Source organism: Lithobates pipiens, unplaced genomic scaffold (assembly GCF_037356315.1).
Source record: "Lithobates pipiens isolate NorthernLeopardFrog02 unplaced genomic scaffold, aLitPip1_a1.2 Scaffold_3, whole genome shotgun sequence".
NCBI classification, from domain to species: Eukaryota; Metazoa; Chordata; class Amphibia; order Anura; family Ranidae; genus Lithobates; species Lithobates pipiens.
The window spans coordinates 220,396,514-220,424,298 of NW_027507790.1; the positions used below are offsets into that span (position 1 = coordinate 220,396,514).

General features: G+C 43.5%; 1 protein-coding gene across 1 annotated transcript in view; it reads right to left on the bottom strand.

The window, feature by feature from the left end:
- C7 (complement C7) overlaps positions 1-27,785 on the bottom strand; it is a 139,423-nt gene that overhangs the window by 86,982 nt on the left and 24,656 nt on the right. The window contains exons 2-3 of the mRNA XM_077462808.1: positions 21,518-21,564; positions 9,401-9,476 (exon numbers count right to left, since the gene is read on the bottom strand). Coding sequence (XP_077318934.1) covers positions 9,401-9,476; positions 21,518-21,564 — 123 coding nt within the window. The remainder of the gene's footprint in view (positions 1-9,400; positions 9,477-21,517; positions 21,565-27,785) is intronic.

The window sequence follows — 27,785 nt, forward strand, 5'->3', positions numbered from 1 at the left end:
CTTTTCCTTCCTGCCTTGGGGGAATAGGGGGGGTTGGGCCCAGCGGAGGTATGGGTGCCCCTTCTGAGTTGAGGAGGATGGTGGGTTGGACACATCGGGGGTGCAGGATCCCTGTTTCCCTGGAAAGTGCTGGAACGGTGGGTGTCAGGGGGGGACTGGGGCCCATCGGAGGTATGGTTGTCTCTTCCAGATGGTGGGGAAGCTGGTGGTTGGGGCCCATCGGAGGGATGGGTGTCCCTTCTTGCCTGTTGGACGATGTGTTGGTTGGGCCCATCGGTGGTTGGGTGTCCCTTCATTACTGGGGAAATGTTGGTGGGGCCCATCGGAGTCGTGGGTGGCCCTTCCTAAGGGTGGAGAAATGTGGTTGGGGCCCATCGGAATTATGGGTGGCCCCTCCGAATGCTGGACAAATGTTGGTGGGGGCCCATCGAAGGTATGGGTGTCCCTTTCGAAGTGTTGAAAATGTTGGTTGGGCCCATCGGAGGTATGGGGGTCCCTTCCTGACATTACGGTGGTGACATTGGGGCTTCCAGTGTCCGGTGAGTACGTACATGGTTCATTTTACTGTCGCGTTGGCAACATGGAGGTGTGCGGTAAGTATTTGGTAAGTACGTAAGTGGTGAATTTTACGGTAGCGTGGGTGACGTCGGGGTATCGGTAAGTATTTGGTGAGTGGTTATTGATATATGCACTGATATGTAGGACTGCATGGATTTAGGGCGTCAGGCGAGGTGGTTTGTAGTGGTTAGGTGTGGCCGGTTATTAGGTTAGTGGGTGTTGACGGAAATGCAGGTCTGGGTCTGTGGCCGACAGGACGAGCGGTGGGTTTTCTCCATGGGCCAGTGGAGGGGGGTTCCATTCGCGTTCGTGAAGTACGTCGGTGGGATACATGAGGTGCATCGAAGGTATGGCTTCCAGTGGTCTGGCCCAGGAGGTTGGGGTGAGTATGTTGGGGTTTTCTGTCGTGCGTTTGTACGTGGACATCATGATAGGGGGTATGGGTTACCATAGGTTGCGGTCTAATGTCAGCTGGGGGTTGGGCTGTTCGGTTCGGTCCTTTGGGGTTGAGAGATTTGTAGTCCTTGTTTGGGGGCGCTGTCCGCCTCTCGGGGGTGGGAGTCCAGGGCATAAGCTTGGTTCGGCTTGCGTTGGGTAGGTATCCCGGGAATGGGGCCTCTGTGCCGCAGCAACCAGTAGGTTTCTTTGTCCCGCATGACGGGGTTGGATCCCGGTAAGTTGGGTTAGGCGGGCCACAAAGGCAATTGGTCACGGTGCTTTACCTCACCCTTTCGGGGTTTTGGCAGGCATGTCTGTCATTGGTGCTTCAAGCAGCGTTGTGACAGTGGGGCCCAAGGGAGGGTCTGGTTTGGTGCGGGTGTTTTTTTTTGCGGGTCCAGAGGCGGTGGGTTGTGTGTTTTCTGCGACATCACAGGTTTGCTGATACTTCATTGCTAGACCAGCACATAAAGGGGATCGACTCTCGTTGCTCCAGGACACGGAGCACAACTGTGTCGTTTTTGGATTTGCCGGAATTCATTTCCGTGTTATTTCTTTACTTTCAGCTCATTTGGTTTGGTGGGTTTTATCAGTGAGGAAGTTTCCTTGTTCCCGAGGGAAGGTTTCTCTCGGTAGTCTCCGTTCGGGCGGACGGGTTCAGCGCCTGGGTCAGCCCTTCTGGGAGGTCCAGTAGGGGGAAAAGCTCAGTAGGGGCGCAAGTGGGAACGGTGAGCCCATAGGTGGGGGGCGGGTCTCTGTTTCTCCGTTGGGACGGTTTCACTACGTCCAGATTTTAGGCAGTTTCGGCTATAAAAATTAGGGGGTGTTAGGTGTCGAGACACAACATGGACTAACAGGGACATAATTGCGGTGGTGAATTCAGTATGTGGGCGGCCCGATGTGACTAAAAGGGGGGCCGCTGGGAACTGGGTGTCACACGTCGGTGGTAATCATGTGTGCTAACAGTCTATTTGGGATTGGACGAGGGTTATGACGGTGGTTTCGGGCACATCCGCAGGGCTTTCTTGGGGGACGTTGGCGGTGGGCCCTACATCATTGGTTGGTCGATTGGGTGATGGGCCGATCGGTAGAGGGTGTGAGAATAGCTTCATACGCACTTCATGGGGAGGTCAGCTGGTGCTGGGTTGGAATGGCAAGGTTGGTCAGTGGGCAGCTGGAGGTGAGGTCAAGGTGACGGAGTGACCCCCATGCTGGGGGGTCCCATATGTGGACTCAGGGTTTTCCGGCGGCTTATGGACATGGTTGGGGTTGGAGGGGCACCCAAGGGTAAGGTTTTCCCCTTGTGTGCTGTGGCGGGTGTTGGTCTTTGCAGGTGAATGAAGAAACCTCGGATAAGGAGAGTCCGGGACCCATGGTGGTATGGTTCCCGATGGTGGTATTCCAGCTAATGGTGGTTTAACTGGAATTTGGTTAACGGGTGCTGCGGTCAGTTGGTCGTCTCCGAGCCAGTATGTCGGCGAGAGGCCTATTATCAGATTTAAAAGGTACCGCAGTGCATTACTATTATTAAATGGATGGTATGTGGAATGCCTGCATAGACCAATGCAAATATCAGATGTTGATGGTTATGTTCATTTAAATTTATGGTTTAATAAAGGGGCTGCTACGGCCAAAGTTTACTCCAACCTGGTGTGGTCTCTATTAATGGGAAGAATGGTAAAAGGGCTGTAGCAAGCATTGGTCAGACAGTATGTAAGCACAATACATCTGTTATACAATAGTCATGGTATATATATAATATATCATTGCATACTATTCACTAATTGTTGTCCGACATCAGATACATAATATATTATTATCACTATATATAAATTATATATTTTTTGTTGGTGTAGGGGATTTGTTTTTCACTTTAAATTAATATCCTCTTTGCTTTTCATTAAGAGGGGGATCTACAAATATTTGAAATCTCTGGTATTTTTTGCAGATTTTTTTGTCGATCATGTAGTAGTCATTTTCACACATTTTAGGATGCCATATTGTTGCTCTGGTTTCCGTTTAAGGATCGGGATCTATTGGGGGCGAATAAGGGGAGGTAAGGCAAGTTTTTATGTTCGATTTCCACCTAATTGGGAAAAGATAAGTGTTTTGCCATTAACTTAAATGGCGTTGTCAGCTGGATCTTGCATCTCAGAACGAGGTTTGGCTATAAATGGTGGTGCGTCGCTGCACTGCCCGTTCCCCATTGACAACATCATCTGTGATAAAACGCATCTGGGAAGGCACGCAGTGACACCACCACACTGTACGAGGGGAGGACGGGCTCCCGAACGAATGCCGGCTGGCTTTTCGATTGTTTTTCTTTATGCGTTTTTAGATGGAAGTTAAATGTAAGTGCAATTATCCATTTGTTTTAATAAAATGTCCAATTGGTTTTACACTATGAGGGCTAACTCCTCTTTTTGAGCTGCCAATAGTGCTATTATCGATCTGAGATTGCTGATCGTGGGAGTTTCATGTGACCCTGCTATATACGAGGAAAGCTGATTCATGAGCTTTTGGTGTATGGAAAGAGACACAGATGGTTCAATAATAAGGCTCTATTTGTGTTGCTATCTGCTGCCAATAGTGCTATTATCGATCTGGGATAGCTGATCGTGGGAGTTTCATGTGACGCTGCTATATACGAGGAAAGCTGATTCATGAGCTTTAGGTGTATGGAAAAAGACACAGATGGTTCAATAATAAGGCTCTTATTGTGTTGCTATCTGGTAAGCGCGTCCACTTCTCGGTGACGGGCACCTGTTTGCTGTTTTGTGTGGATTCACCGTGGTGTCCTGAAAAGAACCCTTACAGAGGACTTTATTCTAGAAGCCCTGTTTCTTTCTTCTGGGTTGATGAACTGTGGCCTTGAAGTCTAATTTATGCAGGATTAATGTGATTTATATATCAATTAATTTTATATATATATAAATTATTTATTTATTATATACATTATGTATTTGGTTAGTTAATAGTGTCTGTGGCGCAGCTCTTGAGTAGGGATGAGCCGAACACCCCCCGGTTCGGTTCGCACCAGAACTTGCGAACGACCCCCGCGTTCGGTACGAACGTTAGAACCCCATTGAAGTCTATGGGACTCGAACGTTCGAATTGGAAAGTGCTAATTTTAACGGCTAATATGCAAGATAGTGTCCTAAAAAGGGTTTGGGGACCTGCCTCCTGCCTCAGGGGACATGGGTCACTGCAAAAAAAAGTTTTAAAAACTGCCATTTTGGCGGGAGCACTGATTTTAATGACGATTAAAGTGAAAAAAAAATATTCCTTTAAATATGGTGCCTGGGGGGTGTCTGTAGTATGCCTGTGAAGTGCCACGTGTTTCCCGTGTTTAGAACAGTCCCTGCACAAAATGACATTAAACGGAAATAACACCATTTAAAACTGCTTGCGGTTTTAATGTTATATGTGGTTCCTGCAATATGGTTGAAAATCATTGAGAAACATGGCATGGGTAGCCCTCCCTGCCCATTACCAGCCTATTTGGGTCTTGTACGCATATTAAGGGGAACCCCGTACCCATATTAAAAAAAGGAAATGCGTGTGGCCCCCAGGCCCTATATACTCAGAACAGCAGTATACAGGCGGTGCAAACAAGACAGGGACTGTGTAGGTTTGTTGTGTTAAGTTGAATCTGTTTGTCATTTTCAACCGGTACATTTTTAAAGTGTAGCTCCAGTCAAAAAAACTATCTTTAAGCTTTTTGGAAAACATAGGGAAGGGTTATCACCCCTGTATAATTTGTTTTGTCGTCCATCTTTTTTCATCTCACTTGCTGCTGTCTCCTTGCGTTTGCAAGTAGGAGATGTTTGTAAGTTGGATGTTTGAAAGTAGGGGCCTGCCCTATATTATAGCGGTATGTACTGGGTACAGAGCACGCAAACAGCACGCACTATCTCCTAACACTACTGACTGCAAGCTCTATTATTAACCACTTGTTAGCCCAATGTTTGCATAAAGTGAAAGATGAAGTTATGCTGAGTAAATAGATATCAAACATGTCACTCTTCAAAATTGCACATGCCCGTGGAATGGCGCCAAACGTCGCTACTTAAAAAATCCCCATAGGCGACGCTTAAATTTTTTTTTTACTGGTTACATGTTTTGAGTTGCAGAGGAGGTCTAGGACTAGAATTATTGCTCTCGCTCTAACATTCTCGGCGATACCTCACATGTGTGGCACATGCGAGCACATGGGGACATGGGCGCTTTAATTTTTATTTTATTTTTTTATTGTTCATTTTACTTTATTTATGTTAGTTTGACATTTTTTTCCCCAAAAATATATTTTTGATCACTTTTATTCCTATTACAAGAAATGTAAACATCCCTTGTAATAGGAATATGGGGTGACAGGTCCTCTTTACAGTGAAATCTGGGGGGTCAATATGACCCCACATCTCACCTCTAGGCTGGGAAGCCTGAAATAAAAAATAAAAAAAAGATTCTGGCTTTGATCGTACTGGCGAGTTGGTAGAAGCACCGGAGGGCGGTGAGGGGTGGGGGGCGTCTATGGCTGGGTATTTCAGGGTATCACCGAGTATGGCTGGGTATCTCTGAGTATGGCTGGGTATGGCAATTTATGGCAGGGTATTACAGAGTATTGGCAGGGTATTGGTGGGGTACTACAGAGTAATAGCAGGGTACTGCAGAGTATTGGGGGGTACTACAGAGTAATGGCAGGGTACTGCAGAGTATTGGGGGTACTGCAGAGTAATGGGGGGTACTGCAGAGTAATGGCAGGGTACTGCACTGCAGAGTAATGGCATGGTACTGCACTGCAGAGTAATGGCGGGGTACTGCAGAGTAATGGCAGGGTACTGCAGAGTATGCACTGGTATTGCAGAGTATTGGCAGGGAATTGAGGGGTTAAATTCGGTGAGCAGCGATGTGGGCACTGCAGATGCAGCCCACATCGCTGCTGACACCGATCTCTTTCCCCTCCGCTGTACCGATCGGTACAGAGAGGGGAGGGAGGAACAGGCGTCATAACATGACGCCGGTTTGTTTCCAAGTGATCACTCCGTCATTTGACGGAGCAATCACGTGGTAAACGGCCGCTATGAGCGGCCGTTTACCGTGATCCGTGATGCGACCCAGCGGTCACGGATGCTCTCGAGTGCGCACACCTCGGGGCACGCGAAAGCAGAATTCTGGGAGGCCGTTAATTAACGGCCTCTCAGAGTTAAACAACCCCCCTGAAGCCGTTAATCGGCAATGGGCAGTTGTTAAGTGGTTAAAGCTAGATCACTAGCTATATAGGTGAGGTGAATATAGTGGTGTATACTGCAGTCAGGGCACAGACAACAACCACTACACAGCAGCAAGATAGGAAATCAGCCAAAAACGATTGGTGTGTACTGTGTTGAAGGTACACAGAACACCCACTGCTTCAGATGCTAAGTAACACACTACACGAAGCCGCCTCAAAGGCGGCCTTATATAGTGTGGGGCGTGCACTACACAGCCTGAGCTATGATTGGCCACAGGCAGGATGCCTGTGGCCAATCATGGCTCTCCTCGCTGCCGGCGCTGCAATTGGCCAAGCATGCGGGGTCACAGTGCATGCTTGGCCAATCATGGGGCAGCAATGCACTGCGCCACCGCAGTGCATTGTGGTCCGCGCGCGCGTCACTCGAATTTTGACGCGAACGGCCCAAACGTTCGGAATTCGCCGAACGGCCGAACAGCCAATGTTCGAGTCGAACGTACGTTCGACTCGAACACGAAGCTCATCCCTACTCTTGAGCCCCTTTCTTTCTACCATATTTATGCGGGATGCCCCATCAAATGCATCAAAGTACTCCACTGCGTGGCTAGCCATTAAAGGCCTTAAAGAAGAAAGAATAATGACATGGCACCCCTTCCTCACCTAACCTAAACCCTATTAAGAACTTGTGGGCCCTTCTTAAACAGGAGATTTACGGTAAAGTAAAACAGGACACCTCTCCGAGCAGTGTCTGGGAGGCTGTGTTTGCTGCTGCGCTAAAAGTTGGTTGTTAACAGGTCAGGAAATGGACAGACTCCATGAATTGAAGGCTTATTACTGTTATTGAAAAAAAGGGGGGCTGTAGTGGTCACTGATTTATTTTTTTAAATGTTAAAAATTTTTATTTGTAAAATTTAAGTTGTTTATATATTATTCTCACTTTAATAAATGAAAAAAACAAGTGAGATGGAAACATTTTTATTTTTCATTTAGTTATATAATAATTCTGCATACCAATGCCCTGTATACACGGTCGAACTTTCCAATGGAAAATGTGCGATTGGATCGTGTTGTCAGAAAATCCAATCGTGTGTGCGCTCCATCTGACTTTTTCTGTCGGAATTTCCAACACACAAAGTTTTCCGACAACAAAATTCGATCATTTAAATTCCAATCGTGTGTAGACAATTCCGACAAAGTGCCACGCATGCTCAGAATAAATGATGAGACAAAAGCTATTGGCTACCCATGTGCAGCCTGTGTATCCCATATATGCAGCCTGTGTCCCCCATGTGCAGCCTGTGTCCCCCATGTGCAGCCTGTATCCCCCATGTGTAGCCTGTGTCCCCCATGTGCAGTCTGTGTCCCCCATGTGCAGCCTGTGTCCACCATGTGCAGCCTGTGTGCCATGCGCAGCCTGTGTCCCCCATGTGCAGCCTGTGTCCACCATGTGCAGACTGTGTCCACCATGTGCAGCCTGTGTGCCATGTGTAGCCTACTTGTGGAGGGGAAGAGAGGAGAGTCATCGGCTGGATGATCAGAGCAGGGAACATCATAGCTGTGTGTTCCCCTGCTGCGCGCCGTCACATAAGCCCCTCCCTTGTCCAGGGAACTTTGATACATGAAACCCGTTTGCTAGACGGGTGACCTGTCTATCAAAGTCCCAGAAAAAGAGGAGGGGCTTATGTGACGGCGCACAGCGGGGGAACACACAGCTATTGAAACGAAAGGGTCTGGTATGGATATTTAGGGGGACCCCCACGTCAATTTTTTTTTTTAATTTGACACGGGGTTCCCCTTAATATCCATGTCAGACCTGAAGGGCCTGGTAATTGAATTTAGGGGAACCCCCACGCTTTTTTTTTTTTTTTATCAATGAATGAATGAATTGTCGGCTAATACAGAGAACACTCATTGAGTGTTCTCTGTATTACGGGGAGCCGACAATTTAGCCGCAAGTGATTTTAAAAGACTTTTTTTCCTGCACAAATGACACTTTGTGCAGGGACAGTTCTAAGCACCAGAAACATGCGCCCCTTCACAGGCATACTATAGATACCCCCCAGCTACGAAATTTAAAGGAATATTACACTTTTATTGTTTCACTTTAATCATTATTAAAATCACTGCTCCTGAAAAAACGGTTGTTTTTAAAACTTTTTTTTGCATTGATCCATGTCCCCTGGCGCAGGACCCAGGTCCCCAAACACTTTTTAGGACAGTAACTTGCATATTACCCTTTAAAATGAGCACTTTCGATTTCTCCCATAGACTTGTATAGGGTGTTCCGGCTTTTCGAATTTGCTGAACAGGCGAACAGGCAATGTTCGAGTCGAACATGAGTTCGACTCGAACTCGAAGCTCATCCCTACTCTCTGCCAATGATCAGACACACCCCCTCTGCACAGCCATTCACTAGCAAGCTCAGTGTGCTGCTGCTTCTCCCCCCCCCAGCTCTTATGCAGCTGAGAACAGAGGAAATGTAATCACTTATAAAAAAAGGTATCACTTATAAAAAAAGGTATTTATAATGTATAAACATCTATATAAAAATGTTTTGCCTTTCATTTCTATTTTAAATGGACTGCGCTGTTTTACAAGGTGATCGTTACAATCACTTTAAGTCTAGTTTGCACATGCTTCAGAATAAATGCATTAGATGAGTGGTTTTCTAGTTTAACCAAATACCTATTCCGGTTTGTGGACTTTCTATCCTCCTGGAGAAAGCCTTCTCTTATTAAATATTCCCACAATGTTCCTGGGGGATGATAGAGAGGGAAAAGCATCCATTTTGCAATATGAGGAGTCATGTACTCTGTGAAAATTAGCTCATACAGGCAGTTAAGTGTCACTCAAAACTATAAAATTCTACCTTACTACAGAGATTCCTAAAATGACTTTATTTTTTATTTTATTTTTTACTACATTACCCCCTCTTTAAAAATACAGTTTCTGCTCAGCAGGGGTTAAATGCCCAGGCATCCATTTAACCCCTGCTGAGCAGAAACTGTATTTTTAAAGAGGGGGTAATGTAGTGGAAAAAAAAAGTATAGCTTTTTTTTAACTTGCTGAAAAATAAATGATTCCCTTTTAAAGCATCCTAAGGGGTAGTACATCAGGGGCCCTTATTCCTCTTTAGCTCCAGAACCTAATTGATATGACTCTGGAGAGACAAACCTGTTTTTTGGTGCACCCATCACAGTCTGACCATGGTCCATAGGAGCTCCATTTGCAGTTCACTGCTGTCTCGCCACTGAAAAGACATAACGCGGGGAATTACTTTGCAACAAGTTTGTCGAGATGGTTTAAGAGCTTCCTGTAAAGAAATACCAGCTTGGATGCTATTTAGATCATACATGGAGTCAATCTGTTTCATGATATGAATAGTTTTGACATAGTCCTGCATCAAAGTATTACTGGAAATATCTGCTGTGATGGAGTTTCTCATTATAGATCGCCAAGACGTTATAGATAGAATTCATGCAAAGAACCTACGGGACAGGAAGTTGGGAGGAACCTCTTAAGGAGGGTACACAGAACAAAAAATTCATATAGTGAGAATGGGTTAGAACTTTTGACAATGAATTCATTTTTATTCGTTTTTTTTTTAAACCACATACAGTATATATTTGAGTTTAGAATATACTGTATGTATGCAGCATAGTGTAGGATTGTCTTCTCTAAAGATTCTCCAAGATCTGACCCAGAAAGAGGAAGGACATTACCTTCACTTAGGCACCATTGAAGAAGGTCAGGGGTGAAATGAGCATCTCATTTTTTTCCCCCCCCCATGCATGTTCATCCACTGTGTTAGTGTCATACTTACCCCTAGCACATGTGGTCAGGTACTATAGCTGGCTTCTGTGTTCTTCACCTATAGCAACCCCTTTCCCATAAGGCAAAGCACTGCTTTTATATCTTTGGGCTAATCCCAATGGGTGATAACCTGTACTTTTGTAGGATCGATGGTAATCCCAGTGTTGGACAGTATATATGCCAGGAATGGTACTTTAGAGACATGAAAAGTACATTTAGAAAGTTTTGCCTGTAGAGAGTGTTGCCGGAATTTCGACAGGACTGCACAGACATGATTATAATGATCACTGAGACAGGAAGAGTAAATCAGGATGTCATCCAAATGCAGAATGAACTGGCCCAACTACTCACAAAAAATTTAATTCTTGGAAGACAGCTGTTGCGTTACACAGATCGAATGATATGACAAGGTTTTGATAGTGACCTTCATGAGCATTAAAAGCCGTTTTCAAATCGTCACCCTCACAAATGCGAATCAAACTGTAAGCTTCCCTTCAATCCAATTTGGTGAAAATTTGAGTTCCCTGAATGTGACTAAAGAGCTCAGTAATGAGCAGTACTGGATACTTTTTAGATATAGTGATCTTGTTCAGGCCACGGTAATCAATACAGGGCTGTGAGGATCCATCTTTTTTCTTTATGAAAAAGGACCCCGCCCCTGCAGTGAGCGTGGACAGGTGAATGAACCCCTTCTTCAAACTTCTTCAAATTTTCCTGAACATAAAATAGCAGCACGTGCCACTGTTTTATATAAAAAAGAACCTTGCCCCTGCAGGGGGCATGGACAGGCAAATAAACCCTTCTCCAGATTTTCCTGAACATGGGTGGCAGGGTGAGCATGTGTCACTGTTTAATATGGGGGTTTACACCAAATTTTGTAAGAAGCAAGCACGCTAATGCCGCAGGTGTGTTCTTTCTTCATATAAGAGCCAGAGTTAAAGATCATGGGGGTCAGTGTGTGAAGTGAGCAGTGAGAGGTGCTAGTATGCCAGGTCAGGACAGACCAAGGCCCAAGCCTGAAAGAGATTTTATGAGGGCCAGAGCAGCAGGGGAGCTGCAAGAAAAGACACAGAGCTGAGGTACAGTGTCTGTGCAAGAACACTGGGACAAGTTTGATGGTCAGGAGGACTAAGAGGTACCAAGCTGCCAAGAGAGCCAGGAGGCTGATTGTTATTTTTTTTGTATTGATGGTCAGAACCCCCTGGGAAGACATACCCAGGGGAGGGCTGGGCCGGGGGGCAGGCATGCAACCGATCCATTCAAAGTGTCTTTTCCTCGTGTCCGAAGAAATTAGGTTTTACATGTAATGCTTCTCCTTTTAGAGAGCTGGACCCCGGAATCCAGTATTTGTTTTTTTCAGCCATATTCCTGGCGGGGTGCTTTACAGGCCCAGAGCTGTGAATCCCCCAATAAAAAGGGGTCCCCAATCCCTGAGGGTTTTTCTAAATGGAGCTCACTGTGAGAGGTGAAGATTGGGTCTGTTACCACAGAACCCTGCAGTTATATAAGGTAAGGGAGATTCCTAAGGAATTTTTAGAATTTTTGTGGGTTTTCTCCTTTAAGTAAATGTATGCTATGCCTATAGTCGCCACCGGGGCTGTCAAGAACACGTACCTTTCCATGCTTGTCAGTCTTGTCTCTGTGTCCAAGCTTCCCACACAGCTTCCTTCAGGCTAAGAAGTCATGTCTTAGTCGGCGGTATGCCGCACCGCCTCGCACCGCCGCCATTACCGGCCCTCCTCTCTCCTCCACCCCAGCCTCCCCTCCATGTGTGATCCGATCAGGATCGGAGCCCTTGGCTCGCATGGGAAAAGTAGTCTTTTTTGAAAAAGTCAGGGGGGGGGGCACGGAAGGGGTGTTTGGTGGAGTGGGGCGGAGCTTTAGCACGACGTTAGCGTTGATTTAACGCCCACAAAGCAGGCTTTGAAGTTATAAAGTGCACTCTTTTGCAGGTGCACAGGGCTCAAGGAGGGACACAGAGCAGATGGGGACATGTGAGTATGGGTGACACAGGCATTCCCAGGCAAACATTTACTTAGCATCAGACTGAGCCTTGATAGCAATGGCAGTTGCTGGACTATATTGCTCAGCAGTGGGTGCATTTCTGGTAGTATCTCTGCATTTTGTGCTTGGCACTATGGGCAGAAGGGGAGGTACAATTACCCTGAGAAATAGAGGCTCAAAGGGGTCTCCCTCAGGCTCTGAGGGGACCTCCTCTGCAGCACCACCCCCCCCCCCCCCAAAAGACCTGGGGAGGCTGGCCAGGGTGAGCCCTCAGAGTCAGGGGCTGCAACTACTTCTGCATTTCAGCCCCTGTATATATTACCATAAGTGGATTAGAGGAAAGATTAACGGCCTTAATCACATCTTCACAAAGTGAAAGAAAATGCATTAGGTCTCCGTCTACCACCCAGGACCCTCAAACAGAGGAACTCTGGGAACAAATCCCTCTCAGAGGACCAGGATGAGACTGATGACTCCTCTTCTGAGGAATTAAGTGGGGAAGGACCCTCTTCAGCTTCACAGGATGAGAAATTGCTGGTGCATACTCTTGCTGAAATGGTCTGCTCCACATTTAGGTTACCCATAACTGAGTGGGTTGAAAAACCCATGTCTTGTTTGGGTTCACTGAAGCCTCCACAAACTACGCATGCTTTTCCTGTTCATTTTTTGCTGGAAAAACTTATTTATTCTGAGTGGGATCACCCAGATAAACATTTTTCCCTCCTAAAAAGTTTTCAACACTTTATCCTATGGAGCAAAAACTCACAAAGATGTGGGGTATACCGGCAATTGACTCCGCTATATCCTCTGTGAATAAAAGTCTGGCTTGCCCTGTTCACAACGCTCAAATGCTTAGGGATCCAACCGATAAAAAATTGGAATTCCTATTAAACATTTTTTCCTTGGCAGGTTCCATAGCCCAACCTTCAGTGGCAGGAATTAAGGTATGGCAATCCTGGAGAGACCATTTGAAACAGGTGCTCAAGGTTTTCCCTGAACGGCAAGCCCAGGAGTTAGCCAACCTGCCAGCGGCTTTGTGTTTTGCAGTTGACGCAATCAGAGATTCTATCCTCCAGACCTCTCACCTTATGCTTGAGTTGGTACATATGCGAAGAATCTTATGGTTGAAAAATTGGTCAGCCGAAACGTAATGTAAAAAGCTCCTGGCTGGTTTTCCCTTCCGTGGTGCAATGCTGTTTAGGGAGGATTTGGACAATTATATCCAAAAAATCTCTAGTGGAAAAAGTACCCTTTTGCCAGGTAAGAAAAGTAGTAAACGTTCCTCATTTAAACTGCCTCTTTCTCCAGTGCCAGGGGAATCAGCCTTCGGGCAGTCGCGATGGCCTCCACCGTCAGGCTCAAGAGATAAAACTCAGAGTCAACCCCAGGGACAAAAGAAGTCCTGGGGGAAGAAATCTACAAGACAAAACACTAAGGCCTCTTTATGAAGGGGTGCCCCTGCTTGTTCGAGTGGGGGGGGAAGACTGCTACAGTTCTCAAGGGTCTGGCAGGAGGATTTTCAGGACAGATGAGTGGTCTCCACAATAACTCTAGGTTACAAACTAGATTTCCGAGAATTCCCGTCTCCTCGTTTCCTCAGATCAAATGTTCCCAAAGACCCAGAGAAAAAGAAGTCTCTCTTTTAAGCTTTGGAGTGACTTTTGTCACAAAAATTAATCGTGGTAGTTCCCCTGCAAGAGCAGAGATTGGGGTTTTATTCAAACCTTTTCACGGTGCCAAAACCAAATGGAGATGCCAGACCCATTCTAGACCTCAAAGATCTAAACCGGTTCCTAAAAATTTGATCCTTTCGCATAGAATCAATCCAATCAGTAGTCTCTATCCTAAAAGGAGGAGAACTTCTGACATCAATAGACATCAAGGATGCATACCTGCATGTACCTATTTTTCCAGCTCATCAGAAATATCTGCATTTCGAAGTGGAAAACGTCAGTTTCAGTTTGTAGCTCTGCCTTGCTAGCTATTCCACCTCAGATGTTCGCAAAGGTACTGGCTCCTCCTCTGGCTAGATTAAGGGCCCAGGGTATTACGGGTATAGCGTACCTAGACGACCTGCTCCTTATAGACCGGTCGATAGCCCGCTTAGGCCAAAGCTTGGTCACCACAGTCAACTACCTGGAATACCTAGGTTGGGTCCTCAACTTAGAGATGTCTTCTTTAAAACCAGTAAGAAGACTAGAGTACTTGGGTCTGGTCATAGATACAACCCAGAAGAGGGTGTTTTTACCCCAGGCAAAAATCAGTATCATAAAGGAGCTGGTTCAGGTAATCAGAGCAAAGAGGGATATCCTTCTATTCGGCCTTTGTATGAAGTTGATGGGAAAGATGGTGGCTTCTTTCTAAGCGGTTCCCTATACTCAGTTTCATTCGAGACTGCTCCAAAACAGTATCCTGTCTGCCTGGAACAAACAACTCTAGGGGGTTTTCACCAACAGTGTGTCAGAGCCTCAATCGGTGGTTGATACCTGAGAATCTGCGGAAAAGGAAATCCTTTTTACCAGTTACCTGGAAGATGGTAACAACAGATGCCAGTCTTTCAGGTTGGGGAGCAGTTCTGGAAGAGACGACTGTCCAACGGAGATGGTCCAACACCGTGAGGACCTTACCCATCAACATTCTAGAGATTCATGTGGCGTACCAAGCACTAAAGGCCTGGACATTCAGGTTGCAGGGTTGTCCTGTCAGGATCCAATCCGACAATGCCACAGCAATGGCTTATATCAAGCCACCTTGTTGGTATTGTTTCAACGTCCGCTTGCTTCACATTCTTTGGTCTGAAGCTTTATACAGGGTGTAACGTGGCTTAATTCACTGGTTAGAGTGCCCCTGAACCCCTGGGACTTGAATTTAGTTCTGTCGGCATTACAGAAACAGCCTTTTGAGCCGATACGACATATTCCCTTGGTCCTTTTGACAATTTTTCTGGTAACCATTTCTTCCGCAAGAAGGGTATCAGAATTGGCAGCTCTTTCTTGTAAAGAGCCATATTTAATCATGCACAAGGATAGTAGATAGTAGAGTAGTATTGCATCCTCATCCTAGCTTTCTACCGAAAGTGATTTCAGGTTTTCATCTAAACTGGGATATTGTTCTGCCTTAATTTTTCCAGATCCCTGTTCTATGGAAGAAAAGTCACTACATTCTCTGGATGTAGTGAGAGTGGTCAAAACCTATTTGGAAGCGACTGCTTAAGATTCGCAAAATTGATGTTTTGTTTGTATTGCCTGAAGGTCCTAAAAAAGGACAGGCAGCGTCAAAATCTACCATTGCTAAATGAATTTGACAGGTAATTATTCAAGCTTATGATTTGAAGAGGAAAGATCCACCCTTTCAAATCAAAGCGCACTCCACAAGGGCTGTTAGTGCGTCATGGGCAGTGCATCACCAGGCCTCCGTGTGTCAAATCTGCAAGGCCGCAACTTGGTCTTCAGTCCATACATTCACCAGATTCTATCAGGTGGATCTGAGAAGACATGAGGATATCGCCTTTGGGCGCAGTGTGCTACAGGCAGCGTTATAAGGTCCTTGGGTCTGACTGCACCCTACTTTTGTTGTGTCTCCCTCCCCTCAGATAGCATTGCTCTGGGACATCCCATCAGTAAATACTGTGGCTCTGTGTCCCGTGATGTATCAAAAAGAAAATAGGATTTTTATAACAGCTTACCTGTAAAATTATTTTCTTCGAGTACATCACGGGACACAGAAGTCCCTACCCTCTTCTAATACACATATATTGCTTTGCTACAAAACTAATGTACTTACTCCCAGTAAGGGAGGGGAGGCTTTATATAGGGGGCTAAACTTCCTGTCTAGGTTGTGCCAGTGTCCATCACCTAGTAGTGCCTATATAAACCATCAGTAAATACTGGGGCTCTGTGTCCCATGATGTCCTTGAAGAAAAGGATTTTACAGGTAAGCTGTTAGAAATATCCTATTTTTTGTTAAACCTCCTTTTTGCTATTAACATTAAATTATGTTACCACATTGTATAATTTTTGTCTTGCTTCATAACATCAATATCCGTTATAAAACCAGGTGGGCATGGATGAGCTGATTCGGTGGTTCAAACCACTTGACTGGACTTGCCCCCCCCAGGCCTAAAGGCTGCCAGCCCTTCTCTGGACATACCTGTATGAACTTTTGACTTTCTTTTAGGGCCAGTTCACACCAGATGCAGTTCCGTGAAGTTCAGTTTTTTCTGCATCAATACAATCAGTTCCGGTCAGTTTCCGGTACGTTTTTGGTGCAGAAACGGACCAGAAACGGACCAGAAACTGACTGAATGGTGTGGACTAGAGCCATTGGAATACATGGAAAACACTGTGCATGCATTTTTAGTGCAGAAAAAAAGCGCACGGAACTGAACAAAACTGCATCTGGTGTGAACTGGCCCTTCCGGCCCAAAAGTGGGCAGGAAAGCCCTGAAAACTATTTCTGGCATGGAGTAAACTCCTAAATGGCACTATCAATGAGGTACAAAACTCCAATATGTCGCAATAGGTTCTCATGACCTGGTTCTCAGGTAGTGACAGAGGGTAGGTTCAGCCTCTAGGAGGGGTAGTGTTAGGCAGGAGGTCTATAGAACAATCATATGGCCGATGAAGAGGAAGAACAAAAGCAGCCTTTTTAGAGAACACATCAGCAAAGAGCATAACAGGAGCTGGAACTGTGAGGTGGGCCAGTAGTTTGGTAGTTTTAATGCAGTTCTGGTAGCAGGTCATAATCTCCCCTGTAGCCCAATCTATGTACGGGTTATGGAGTCTAAGCTAAGGATAACCTAGAATAAGGGGATAGGCAGGAGATGTTATCAAGTAGAAACTGTTTGTATCCCTGTGTAATTTGCCAATTGGCAAGCTAATGGGTATATTACCTGACCACCAGCACTAGGGGTAAGTGTGACACTATCACAAGCCAAAACCAGGATACTAGCAGACCAGCAGCTATGGAGTAGCTGTAACACTCCTGATAATTAGGGACCGGTAGGGGAAACCTTTAATATAAGAGGACCTTGCCACTGCAGCACAAGGTCCACTTAACAAATATCAAATTAAGGGTTACAATGATACTGTTTTTATGGTTTTGGGCACCCATTCGCAAAAAAAGCATATTGAGAAACTGGAGGGAATGCAAAGAAATGCAACTAAAGTAAAGTGACATGGAAGACTCAAGCTATGAGAAGATTAAAGTGGAGTTCCACCCAAAAGTAGAAGCTCCACTTATCTAAATACCCCCCTTTGGTGCCACATTTGGCACCTTTTGGGGGGGAGCCCACTTCCGGGAGACTGCGCCACGGCAACCTTGGTCGCCCTCCTATTTCCTCCACCGCCGGGCCAGTTGGAGAGTGCAGCACGATTCACACATATACAGTAGGGAACTGGCTGTGAAGCCAGTTGGCTTCACTGCCAGTGTCCATTACCACGAATGGCGACGGCAGCACCCGAGAGCTGATCGGAAAATCAGATGGAGTGTCGACATCGTGGGATCGATGGACAGGTACGTTTCCTAATATTTTAATTTTTTGGTGGGGGGGTGGAACTCCTCTTTAAGTGAACTGAATGTATCCTCCATGGTAAGAGGTGATTAAAGGGGGGTATGTTTTCCATTTTTACCTACATAAATGGCCCAATGGTAAACTTGGTGCAAAGTTATTCACATTAGGTAAAATTACATGGGGCACTATTTGTGCCAATAGAGAAAAAGAGGATTTAGCCCTCACAAATTCACAGAAGCTAATTCTACAGCTCAACAGATTGTTCAAAAAGGCTTCATGTGTTTCTAAATACAAAAAAATATATAAATGACTATTAATATTTAATTATTAACAATACTATTGAATATTGAACCAGAAAACTTCCGATTGCCTAAGGGCCCGTTCACAAGAAAAGATTTTTCCTTGATGTGGTTTCAATTGAAAGCCGTAGAAACTCACCAGAATTTGTTGACATATCAGGCTTACATACATCAGTATGTCATGGTGGCACATTTCAGCACATCCCTGACTACATCAACATGCTTTGATATACATTTTGATGCACTTTAACAATCAAGAAAGTGCATTGCAACATGTGTTAAAAACCTTGGAGAAGACACATTAAGCCCCGGACCATTTTCCAGGACCAACCCCCTTTTTGCGATTCGGCACTGTGACGTTTTAACTGACAATTGTGCCGTCGTGCGACGTGGCTCCCAAACAAAATTGGCGTCCTTTTTTTCCCACAAATAGAGCTTCCTTTTGGTGGTATTTGATCACCTCTGCGGTTTTTATTTTTTGCGCTATAAATAAAAATAGAGTGCCAATTTTAAAAAAAATTCTATATTTTTTACTTTTTGCTATAATAAATATCCCCCAAAAATATATCAGTTTAGGCTGATACATATTCTTCTACATATTTTTGGTAAAAAAAATCGCAATAAGCATTTATTGATTGGTTTGCGCAAAAGTTATTGCGTCTACAAAATAGGGGATAGTTTTATGGCATTTTTATTAATAATTTTTTTTACTAGTAATGGCGGCGATCAGCAATTTTTATTGTGACTGCGACATTATGGCGGACACGTCAGACAATTTTGACACATTTTTGGGACCATTGGCATTCATACAGCAATCAGTGCGATTAAAAATGCACTGATTCCTGTAAAAATGGCACTGGCAGTGGAGGGGTTAAGCACTAGGGTGCAGTGTAGGGGTTAAGGGTGTGTGTGTTTTTTTAACTGTAGGGGGGCGTGGCTTGGCGTCTGACGTCACTGATCGTCTTTCCCTATAACAGGGAACAGACGATCAGTGATAGCCTCACTAGGAAGCACGGGGGAGAGGTTTGTTTACACTTACCTCTCCTCTTTCTTCAGCTCTGTAACCCAATCGCGGGACACCGGCGGCGATCGGGTCCACGGGTGCCACGGTCACGGAGCTCAGGACCGAGTCGCGAGTGCGCCGGCTGCGGCGCATGCGCGACCCGCGGCTGGGCACTTAAAGGCAACGTACAGGTACGTAATTGTGCCCAGCCGTGGCATTCTGCCGACGTATTTGGGGGTGAGGCGGTCCTTAAGCGGTTAACACGTCATTCTGTGTTGAGGTGCTTTGTGATACCATCTATTGATTTCAATAAAAAAAAAAGATAATTAGAAAGAAAAAACATAAGAGTGATTAAGCCCTGGTGGAATAGAAGCAATTTTTTGCATGCTGGAACAAGCTGGATCATGCTTCATAAGAGTTTATTTTTTTATTTTTGCCTTCCTCTGGATTAACGATGAGGTTCGTGTTTTGGACAAGCAGGTTTTAATTGATTTATTTTTGTCTTGACTTTTTTTAAATCCACATATTTTTTTTTTGTTGATTTGCCCATATATTTTCTAGGGTTATATATTTATAGCAATGTAAACTTTTTTTATATATATATTATCACACGCTGATTATGTACCATGCTAGCTGAGTGTACTCAAGAGAAAAAACCTAACATATGTTACTGAATGTTTTCTTATAAAATGGCTTTCTGACATGCTGAAACTGACATCGCTGTTTTATGCCTCTAAACAGCCTGCCATTGCAAAAACAACACTAATTATCATTAGCAGGCTTAATACTTTCTAATTAGAGCTAATGCTAACATGCCAATAATAAACAAAAAAAGATATTCTGACTAATTAGCTGTATCGTTTATGACTAAACATCCCCAGAAACACAGTCGCTGTCACAAGTTCACTCAGAGTGAAGGAAACACTGAATAAAACAGATGTGATCTATTTTCAGTTTTGCTGCTGAAATCGTTTGCTATTTAATCAAAATTACATATGAGCAATAACAAATAAGGTTTTCTTATTGTTTACTATTCAGCTTGTTTTGTTATATAATATTATTTGCAAATAAAATGCTTATTCAAAAATTAATAGAAATTTTTGTTATGCATTGTTTAGCCATTTAGCGACCGCCCTGTAGCAGTTTTACTGCTACAAGGCAGCAGCTGTGCGCTGGGTCCTGTATATACTGTATATGTAATTCCGGACTTCCACCTACAGGGGGTGTGCGCATGCAAGCCGGCCACTTCTGCAGTGTAAGTTCACTTTAAGCCGATCTGTAGGTGTCGGGACCTTGATATCCTCCAGCATCCGCCGATCACCGGTAAACTATGCAGAACTGAGTTCTGATGTAAACAAGGCAGATCCCGGTTCTGACAGGGGGAAAGCCATGGATTATGTGTTCCTGCAAAGCAGGGACTAGAATCTATGTCTTCCCCTAGTAAAAGCATAGCTCCCAACTGTCCCTGATTTGGAGGGACTGTCCCTGATTTGGAGCAATGTCTATCTGTCCCTCATTCCTCCCCATTTCTCCCTCATTTTGGTCTGATCTACATAGTTGTATATAAAAGGCACTTTTAGCTATCAAAAAGTGTTTCCCAGTACTAAACCTTTCATCCAATTTCTAAATTGCTGCGTTTTTTTTTTTTTAAGGAATAGTAGTGGTAAAAAAAAGTCCTTGTGGATTTAATTAACCTTTTTTTGGGTTAATTCTGCTTCAAGGGAGTGTGGCAGGGTGCGTGTCCTATGCCTACATACATTTGCTAGTAGATGTCCCTCATTCCCATCTCAAAATGTTGGGAGGTATGATAAAAGCAGCACGCATAGTAAACACAAACACTGGCTAGGCACACATTTAATCCTTTGATCGCCCTAGATGTTTAACTTCTTCCCAGCCACTGTCATTAGTACAGTGACGGTGTATATTTTTAGCACTGATCATTGATTTGGTGTCACTGGTTCCCGAAAAGTGTCAGTTAGTGTTCGATTGTTCACTGCAATATCACAGCCCCACTATAAGTCGCTGATCGCCACCATTACTAGTATAAAAAATAAATAAATAAATAGAAATTCCATAAATATATCCCATAGTTTGCAGAAGCTATAACGTTTGTGTAAACCAATCAATATACGCTTATTGGAATTTTTTTTTACCAAAAACATGTAGCAGAATACATATTGGGCTAAATTTATGAAGAATTTTTTTTTTTTTTAAGTGGATATGTTTTAAAACAGAAAGTAAAAAATATTATCAAATACCCCCAAAATAAAGCTCTATTTGTGGAAAAAATAATGACATACATTTTATTTAGGTGCAGCGTCGCACGACCGCACAATTTTCAGTTAAAGTAACACAGTGTCATATCACAAAAAAATGGCCTGTTCTCTTCCGGAGGTCAAGTGTAGAAAACTTCTCAAGAATATGGGATCTGCCACTGTATGATAGTGATTGCAGTCATGGACAATGTTTGTTAGTGTCGGTATCTGGGGTCTGCAGGAAGGATCAAGGTGGTGGGGTAATATAGGGGTAATATGACTAACTTGAGGCATCGGAGGCTGCCTAGCACAGTTTTAATTGTATGACATGTTTGCTTTAATGTATTTTTAGAAAAAAAAAAGTCACAAATAAATCCTATTTTTGAATAGTGAAACATCACATACCTTATGATGCAGACCATTAACAGAGATGCAAGAAAAAACAGCAGCCCCTGTAAAAAATAGAAACATTTAGCATTTCTGTATTCATTATTGCAGTGGTTTATTTATTTAGTTCACGCAAGTATATTATTATAATTTTTACAAATTTTGCAGTGCTTTAAGAGTATAAAGAACCATTTACATTAAAATATGGAGTTCACAGTACAATTTCCCCATCACATTTACATGGCATGACAGACACACAAATTAGAGACAATTTGCTTAGAAACCAATTAGCCATCCTTTTTTCTTATTTATAGTGGATTCTAACACAGTCAATTTTTCAGGCCCGCTTAACTCTATTGTCAAGTGGCAGCTTGTGGCAGCTGGAAACTGTAAAGATGATCATTATTTAGGCATTTTTAACCGATTTTTTTTTTTTTTTATTTATTATTTAGTTACCATGGTTTTCTTGGCCATTTTGGGTTCAACCACAGCAAGAAACGTACATACATGCATACTGTTCTTTGTGTCTTATGATAATGTTTTTTGGATTGTAAATTATTATGAAATATTAGTCCATGATTCATTGTGTGGAGGCTGTATGCCCAGAGCATTTTAGAGGTTGATGCCCAAAATGTTTGTATGACATATCATGGACTATACAAAATAAATATTTATTATAGTCACTTGACTTATTCTCTTACTGATGTGTGCTTCATTTAAAGTCCCAATTCTGTTCTCTCCTCTCATAAACTGTAAAGATGATTTGTTGGAAGACTAATAATCTTCAACCAAAGTAACCCCTTAGTGGAATGTTAAAGCCTATTCTCTGCCCCTTTACATTGATGGTTAGTGGAAAGAAGACTGGCCCTAACATTGGCGGTCAGTCATCAATGAGAATGAAAAATATCCATTTCCTTACTGATCAGTAGGTGGCAGAATGCCCCTTTACATTGTTGGCCAGTTGGGAGAAGAATACTCGTATACATTGGTGGTTGATGGATTGAAGAATTCCTCCTTACGTTGGTGGTCATTGGGTGGACAAATGCCCCTTACACTAGTGGTCAATGTGTAGACTAATGTTGCTTTTGTTTGTCAGTCCCGTCTAATTGTCTAATTTTTGTCAGTCCCGTCCCCCGATGCCCATGCACTACTTGATAGGTCTCCCTTTACCTGGTGTTTCTAAGGCTATGCACCGACTGATGTCTTTTATTTTATTGGCTGCCAATTGGTCATTCCTAGGTTATGGTTGTCCACCTCACCCCCAACACTCCCACAATTGATCATCACTGTGGCTGACATACGTAGAATGGAACATTTGACGGCTGTAGTGGAGGGTACGGAACAGAAATTTTCTGAAACATGGTCAACATGGGATGATTCTATATATGGTTTTGAAGGAAATTGACCCAGTTAGTTAACTTCATTTGCTTACATATTTTTGTGAGATTGTATGCTAATTATTTTTCTTTTTGTACAGATCTCTTTATGAGGTTAAATAGTATGTTTATATTACCTCTATAACCTCTTTATGGATAGGGTAGGAGGTTGTCTCAACTTCTTCTCCTTTTTTTTTTTTTCTTGGGCCTGACTATCTCTCTCCCACTCAAGTTACCAGTCTAATCACATTGCTATTCCTCTATTTGTACAGATTTTATGTGCTTTGTAGTTCTCTAAGTGAGTATATACCTGCATTACTTCTAAATGTTAATATTTTACATGCATTTTCTTTTGTAAGGCTTGCAAAGACTTATAAATAAACAATTTAAAAAATAAAAATTGTTTGTCCGTGGGTAAAAAAATGCCCCCTACTTAGTGGTTAGTGGGTATAAAAATGCCCCTTATATTACATACATTCAGGGGATGGAAGACTGTCCCCACACATTTGTGATCATTGGGTTGAAGAATGTCCTTTAAGTTGTTGATGTCAGGGCTGGGCTCAGCCCTACCTTCTCAAAGCTGGCTGCTCAGATATCGGATAATTGTCAGCTCCTATCTCTCCACAGTGATTCACCTGTCGATGATATCCTGCTCGTCAGTCCTGCCTACTTAAGCCGCCCAGTCCAGATGATCTCTGCCTTCACCTTGGTCACATCTCTAGAGACACTCTCCTGTGTTAAAGACTTGATGGGTTGACATTCTTCTGGCTCCAGATCCTGCTTACTGTTCTATTACACTTATCTCTGGCTCCCTGAGGTTCTGGCTTGTCTGACTATCCGTTCCGGTTCCTGAAATATGGCTATGTATTGACTACGTTTACTCTGTTTACCTTTTTTAATTATTATTAAACAAGTGTGATTTAACTGTACTTCTGTCTCAGTCTGCTTCATGGTTTCTCACAGTTGATCATTGCTTTAAAGAATTCCTATTACAATAGGTCAATAGGTGGAAGAATTTCTATTATACTGGGGTTAGTGGGTGAAGAATGATTCCTTACATTAGTGGTCAGAAGTGGAAGAATGTTCCATACATTGTTTGCCTGTGGGTAAAAGAATGCCCCCCCTATGATTGTAAAAGAATGCCCTTTACATTGGTAGTAAGTGGGTGGAAGACTTTCCCCACACTTTTGTGATCATTGGGTCAAAGAATGTCTCTTAGGCTGTTGATCATTGCTTTAAGGAATTCCTATCACATTGTTGGCCAATGGGTAGAAGAAATTCCCTGTACCCTGGAAGTCAGTGGGTGTTAGAATTCCTATTACACTGGGTTCAGAGGGTGAAGGAATACCTCCTTACATTAGTGGTCAGGGGTGGTAGCATGTTTCATACATTGTTTTTCAGTGGGTAGAAAAATGTCCTTTACATTTGTAGTTGGTGGATGAAAAATAACCCTTATGTTGGTCAGTCATTGACTCCTAAAATTAGTGGTCAGTGGGTGGAAATTGTCCCACACATTGATGGTTAGTGGGTGAAAAAATGCCTCTTATATTAATGGTCAGTGTGTAGATAAATACCCCCTAAGGGCTCGTTTACACTTGCTTTAAAACGTGGCTTAAGACACACCTTTTTAAAGCTCTCTGAAAGCCAGTCAAAGCCGCTGTCACTACATAAAATGGTTAGCTTACAGTCCTATTTGCACCTTGCTTTTGCTTTGCTTCGGCTTCACTTCAAAAATATTACTCCATGTCGCTTTAGTGGTGCTTCAAAGCATCTTCAAAGCCTCCATAGAAGTCTATGACAAAGCTCGCTTGAAGCACTTGCAGCTTTTGAGAGGCTTTAATTCAGCTTTATGCCCGTACACACGAGCAGAATTTCCATCAGAAAAATCTTGGATGGTTTTTGCGACAGAATTCCAATCAAGCTTGGCTTGCATACACATGGCCACACAAAAGTTCTCTGAACTTTCGACCAACAAGAACGCGGTGACGTACAACACTACGATGAGCCGAGAAAATGAAGTTCAATGTTTCCAAGCATGCGTCAAATTTTTTCCGAGCATGCATAGGAATTTTGCGCGTCAGAATTGGTACAGACGATCTGAATTTCCGATCGGAACTTTTTCCGCCTGAAAAATTGAGAAAATGCTCTCCATCTTTTGCTGGCTGGAATTCCGCCAGCAAAAGTCCAATGGAGCATACACATGATCGCAATTTGCCACAAAAGCTCTCACTGGACTTTAGCTGGGGGATTTTCCACTTTGCTTTGTTTTGGAGGTATAGCAGGTTTGAGATCTTAACACACACACACAGGGCATCTGTCAAGCTTTATTAAAGCTTTACAAAAGCATCACCAAAGCATATCGAAACACCACAGAAACATCATCGAAGCACCACAAAGCATCAAAACACATCAAAAAAGCATGTTGAAGTGGTAGGTGCTTTAATGTGTGTTGAAGTTGAAGCAAGTGCAAATGAGCCCTAACATTGGTGGTCAGTGGGTGAAGGAATTCCCTTTTGCATAAGTGGTCAGTGAGTGGAAGAATTCCCTTACATTGGCGGTTAGTAGGAAGAAAATTACTTCTTATATGGATGGTCAGAGCGGTTACTGACTTGCAAAAGTGTACCTCTCCTGACTTTGCCAAGTGGCACTGGTGATGGAACTATGTAAGCACCATTAGGAGAAGATGATTTTGCCTCTAGCGTGAGCCCCATGGCAATTTAATTTAGAGAGGTCATCCAGGTCCTCTGTCACACCCCATAGCAGCCATGGGTCATGCAAAACATGCCTGTAATTGGAATCCAATGCATTCTTGCATCCACCCCTCCCAGTTTTCTTATATACGAGAGTTGGACACCTTTCAAGCTAAAAAGCACTTGCACTTGCTACACTCTCAATCATACTTATGTAGCGCCGGCTGAAGAGCATGCGCTATGTGTTTTTTTCTATTTAAAATTCCTAAAGCCACAGTTGGATTTTAGGGTCAGTTATACCAAATTATGGTTTCAGTACCAGTCTATCTGGACTGCACTGGGTTCTTCTTGGCCACAGGTGTCGCTGTCACCACTGGCAAGTGTGAGAACACAATTTGGCTAGGCATATTCAGCGCCATTCTTACTCGGAACCAGCCCAGTGGGAGTGTCAACTTGCTGTGCATTCTGGGTACTGACATCACGTGCTTCTGAGTTCCGGTCCAGAAGATCTTTCTGTCTGCTTGGTCCTGGTCCTCCTGACCAGCCCCCATGGCCCCCATGGCCCCCATGGCCCTCATGGCCTGGGGTGTGGATCCATCAAATCCCAAGTTTCGGGCTAGCTAGCCCGAGGCAAAGTGACTGGGAGGAGGATTCAAATGTGGTCCAGTGCCGTCTCGTCTGTGGAGAGGCCCAGCAACTGGAGAAGCAACCAGGGGAGGACTCTTTGGAAGAAGGCCATGCATAAGGCTGGCTTCTCAGAAAGAGCCTGGAGGCTCAGTTGAAAGACACCAAGTGAATCTACACTCATACAGTAACGCCGGACCGACTGCGAGATACTGGTACCATATGATAGCTCTTTAAATTTACCTACATCCTTCAGTTACATTCAAGTCTGTGGCAGAGACTTTATTCACAAGTGTTCTACATACAAGTCTGTGGCAGAGACTTTGCTTTACTTAAACACTCTATCGGCTGCTAGACCTAGTGAGAGGAGGTCTATCCAGTAGCTGTGAGAATCCAGTTGTGAACGGTAAATCTCTGGATTTCTATAGTGAGAAACTTCCTATCTTTTGCAGTTACAAGAGTACCTGAACTTCCTACCCAACCCTCTACCCTTCATTGAGAGACTGTTCTGTCTACTTGTTGTCAAATATCCCAAAAGTGGATCCAGTGTCAGTTCTTTGGGCCATCTACCTTGGGAATCCTCTAGACGTACACGAGGTCAAGAAGGTAACAGTAAGCCCAATTAAACCAGACGCTCCTTCAGTGGTCAGTGCTACACTTACATCATCTGAGATAAGAAAAACATATAGATCAATAATACTTTTATGTGCAAAAGACACATTTAGACGTATTTACAGACAAGAAAAAGGGAAACTTAAAAATATAAATAAGTTAGACACTTGGGTGCTCTAAAAAATTGTTGTGCTGCCCACAGCAAACAAACTCTATCATGTTTATGAAATGTTAGAAAATGAGAGCAGACATTTGCCATTCGCTTAGGGCTATATCACTACCTTTCCTTTTAACTAGTGTTTAAAAATAAGCAATGCAATCATTCATAGAGTAAAATCTAACTTGAAATGTAGAGCCACATAAATATTTTTAGCAGTTACAATAAAAATATCATGGTCTTGGGTACATTTTTGTGAATTATTCTTTTAACAACTTAAAAAGAATGATATTTTGTATAATATTGTTATTTATATAAATTCTTTATTTTACAAACAATAAACACAGGGTGCACTTATGAAAGTAATTTTACAGAGAATTATGTTTTTCTAAAGAGAGAGCTCAGCTGTATTAACTTCCTTTATGACTCTCCCTCTAAAGCTGGCTGAAGATTAATCGAAATTCGGCCGGTTCAGCAGAGACTGGATGAATCTATGGCCATTCCCACTAAAGAGAAGTCAATCTATGAATCCAAAGTTGGAAAACATTCATTTAATCAGTGTCTGAAGCCAGTTAGCTGCAGTGCTGATCGGTGTATTCTGACAGCAGAGGAGTTCCATTGTCAGAATACAATAGCTCAGAGGGGAGGATTCCTCCATCTATCTCGCTTGTGTGAATGGGAGAATCTGCTCAGTTTTCTTTTTTGATGGCTGATCAAAAAAGGATACATATACTGTATGTATGTGTGTATATGTATATATATATATATATATATATATATATTGTGGCAGCACGCAGGTAAAGTCACCTGGTTGTATCCAGGATGGG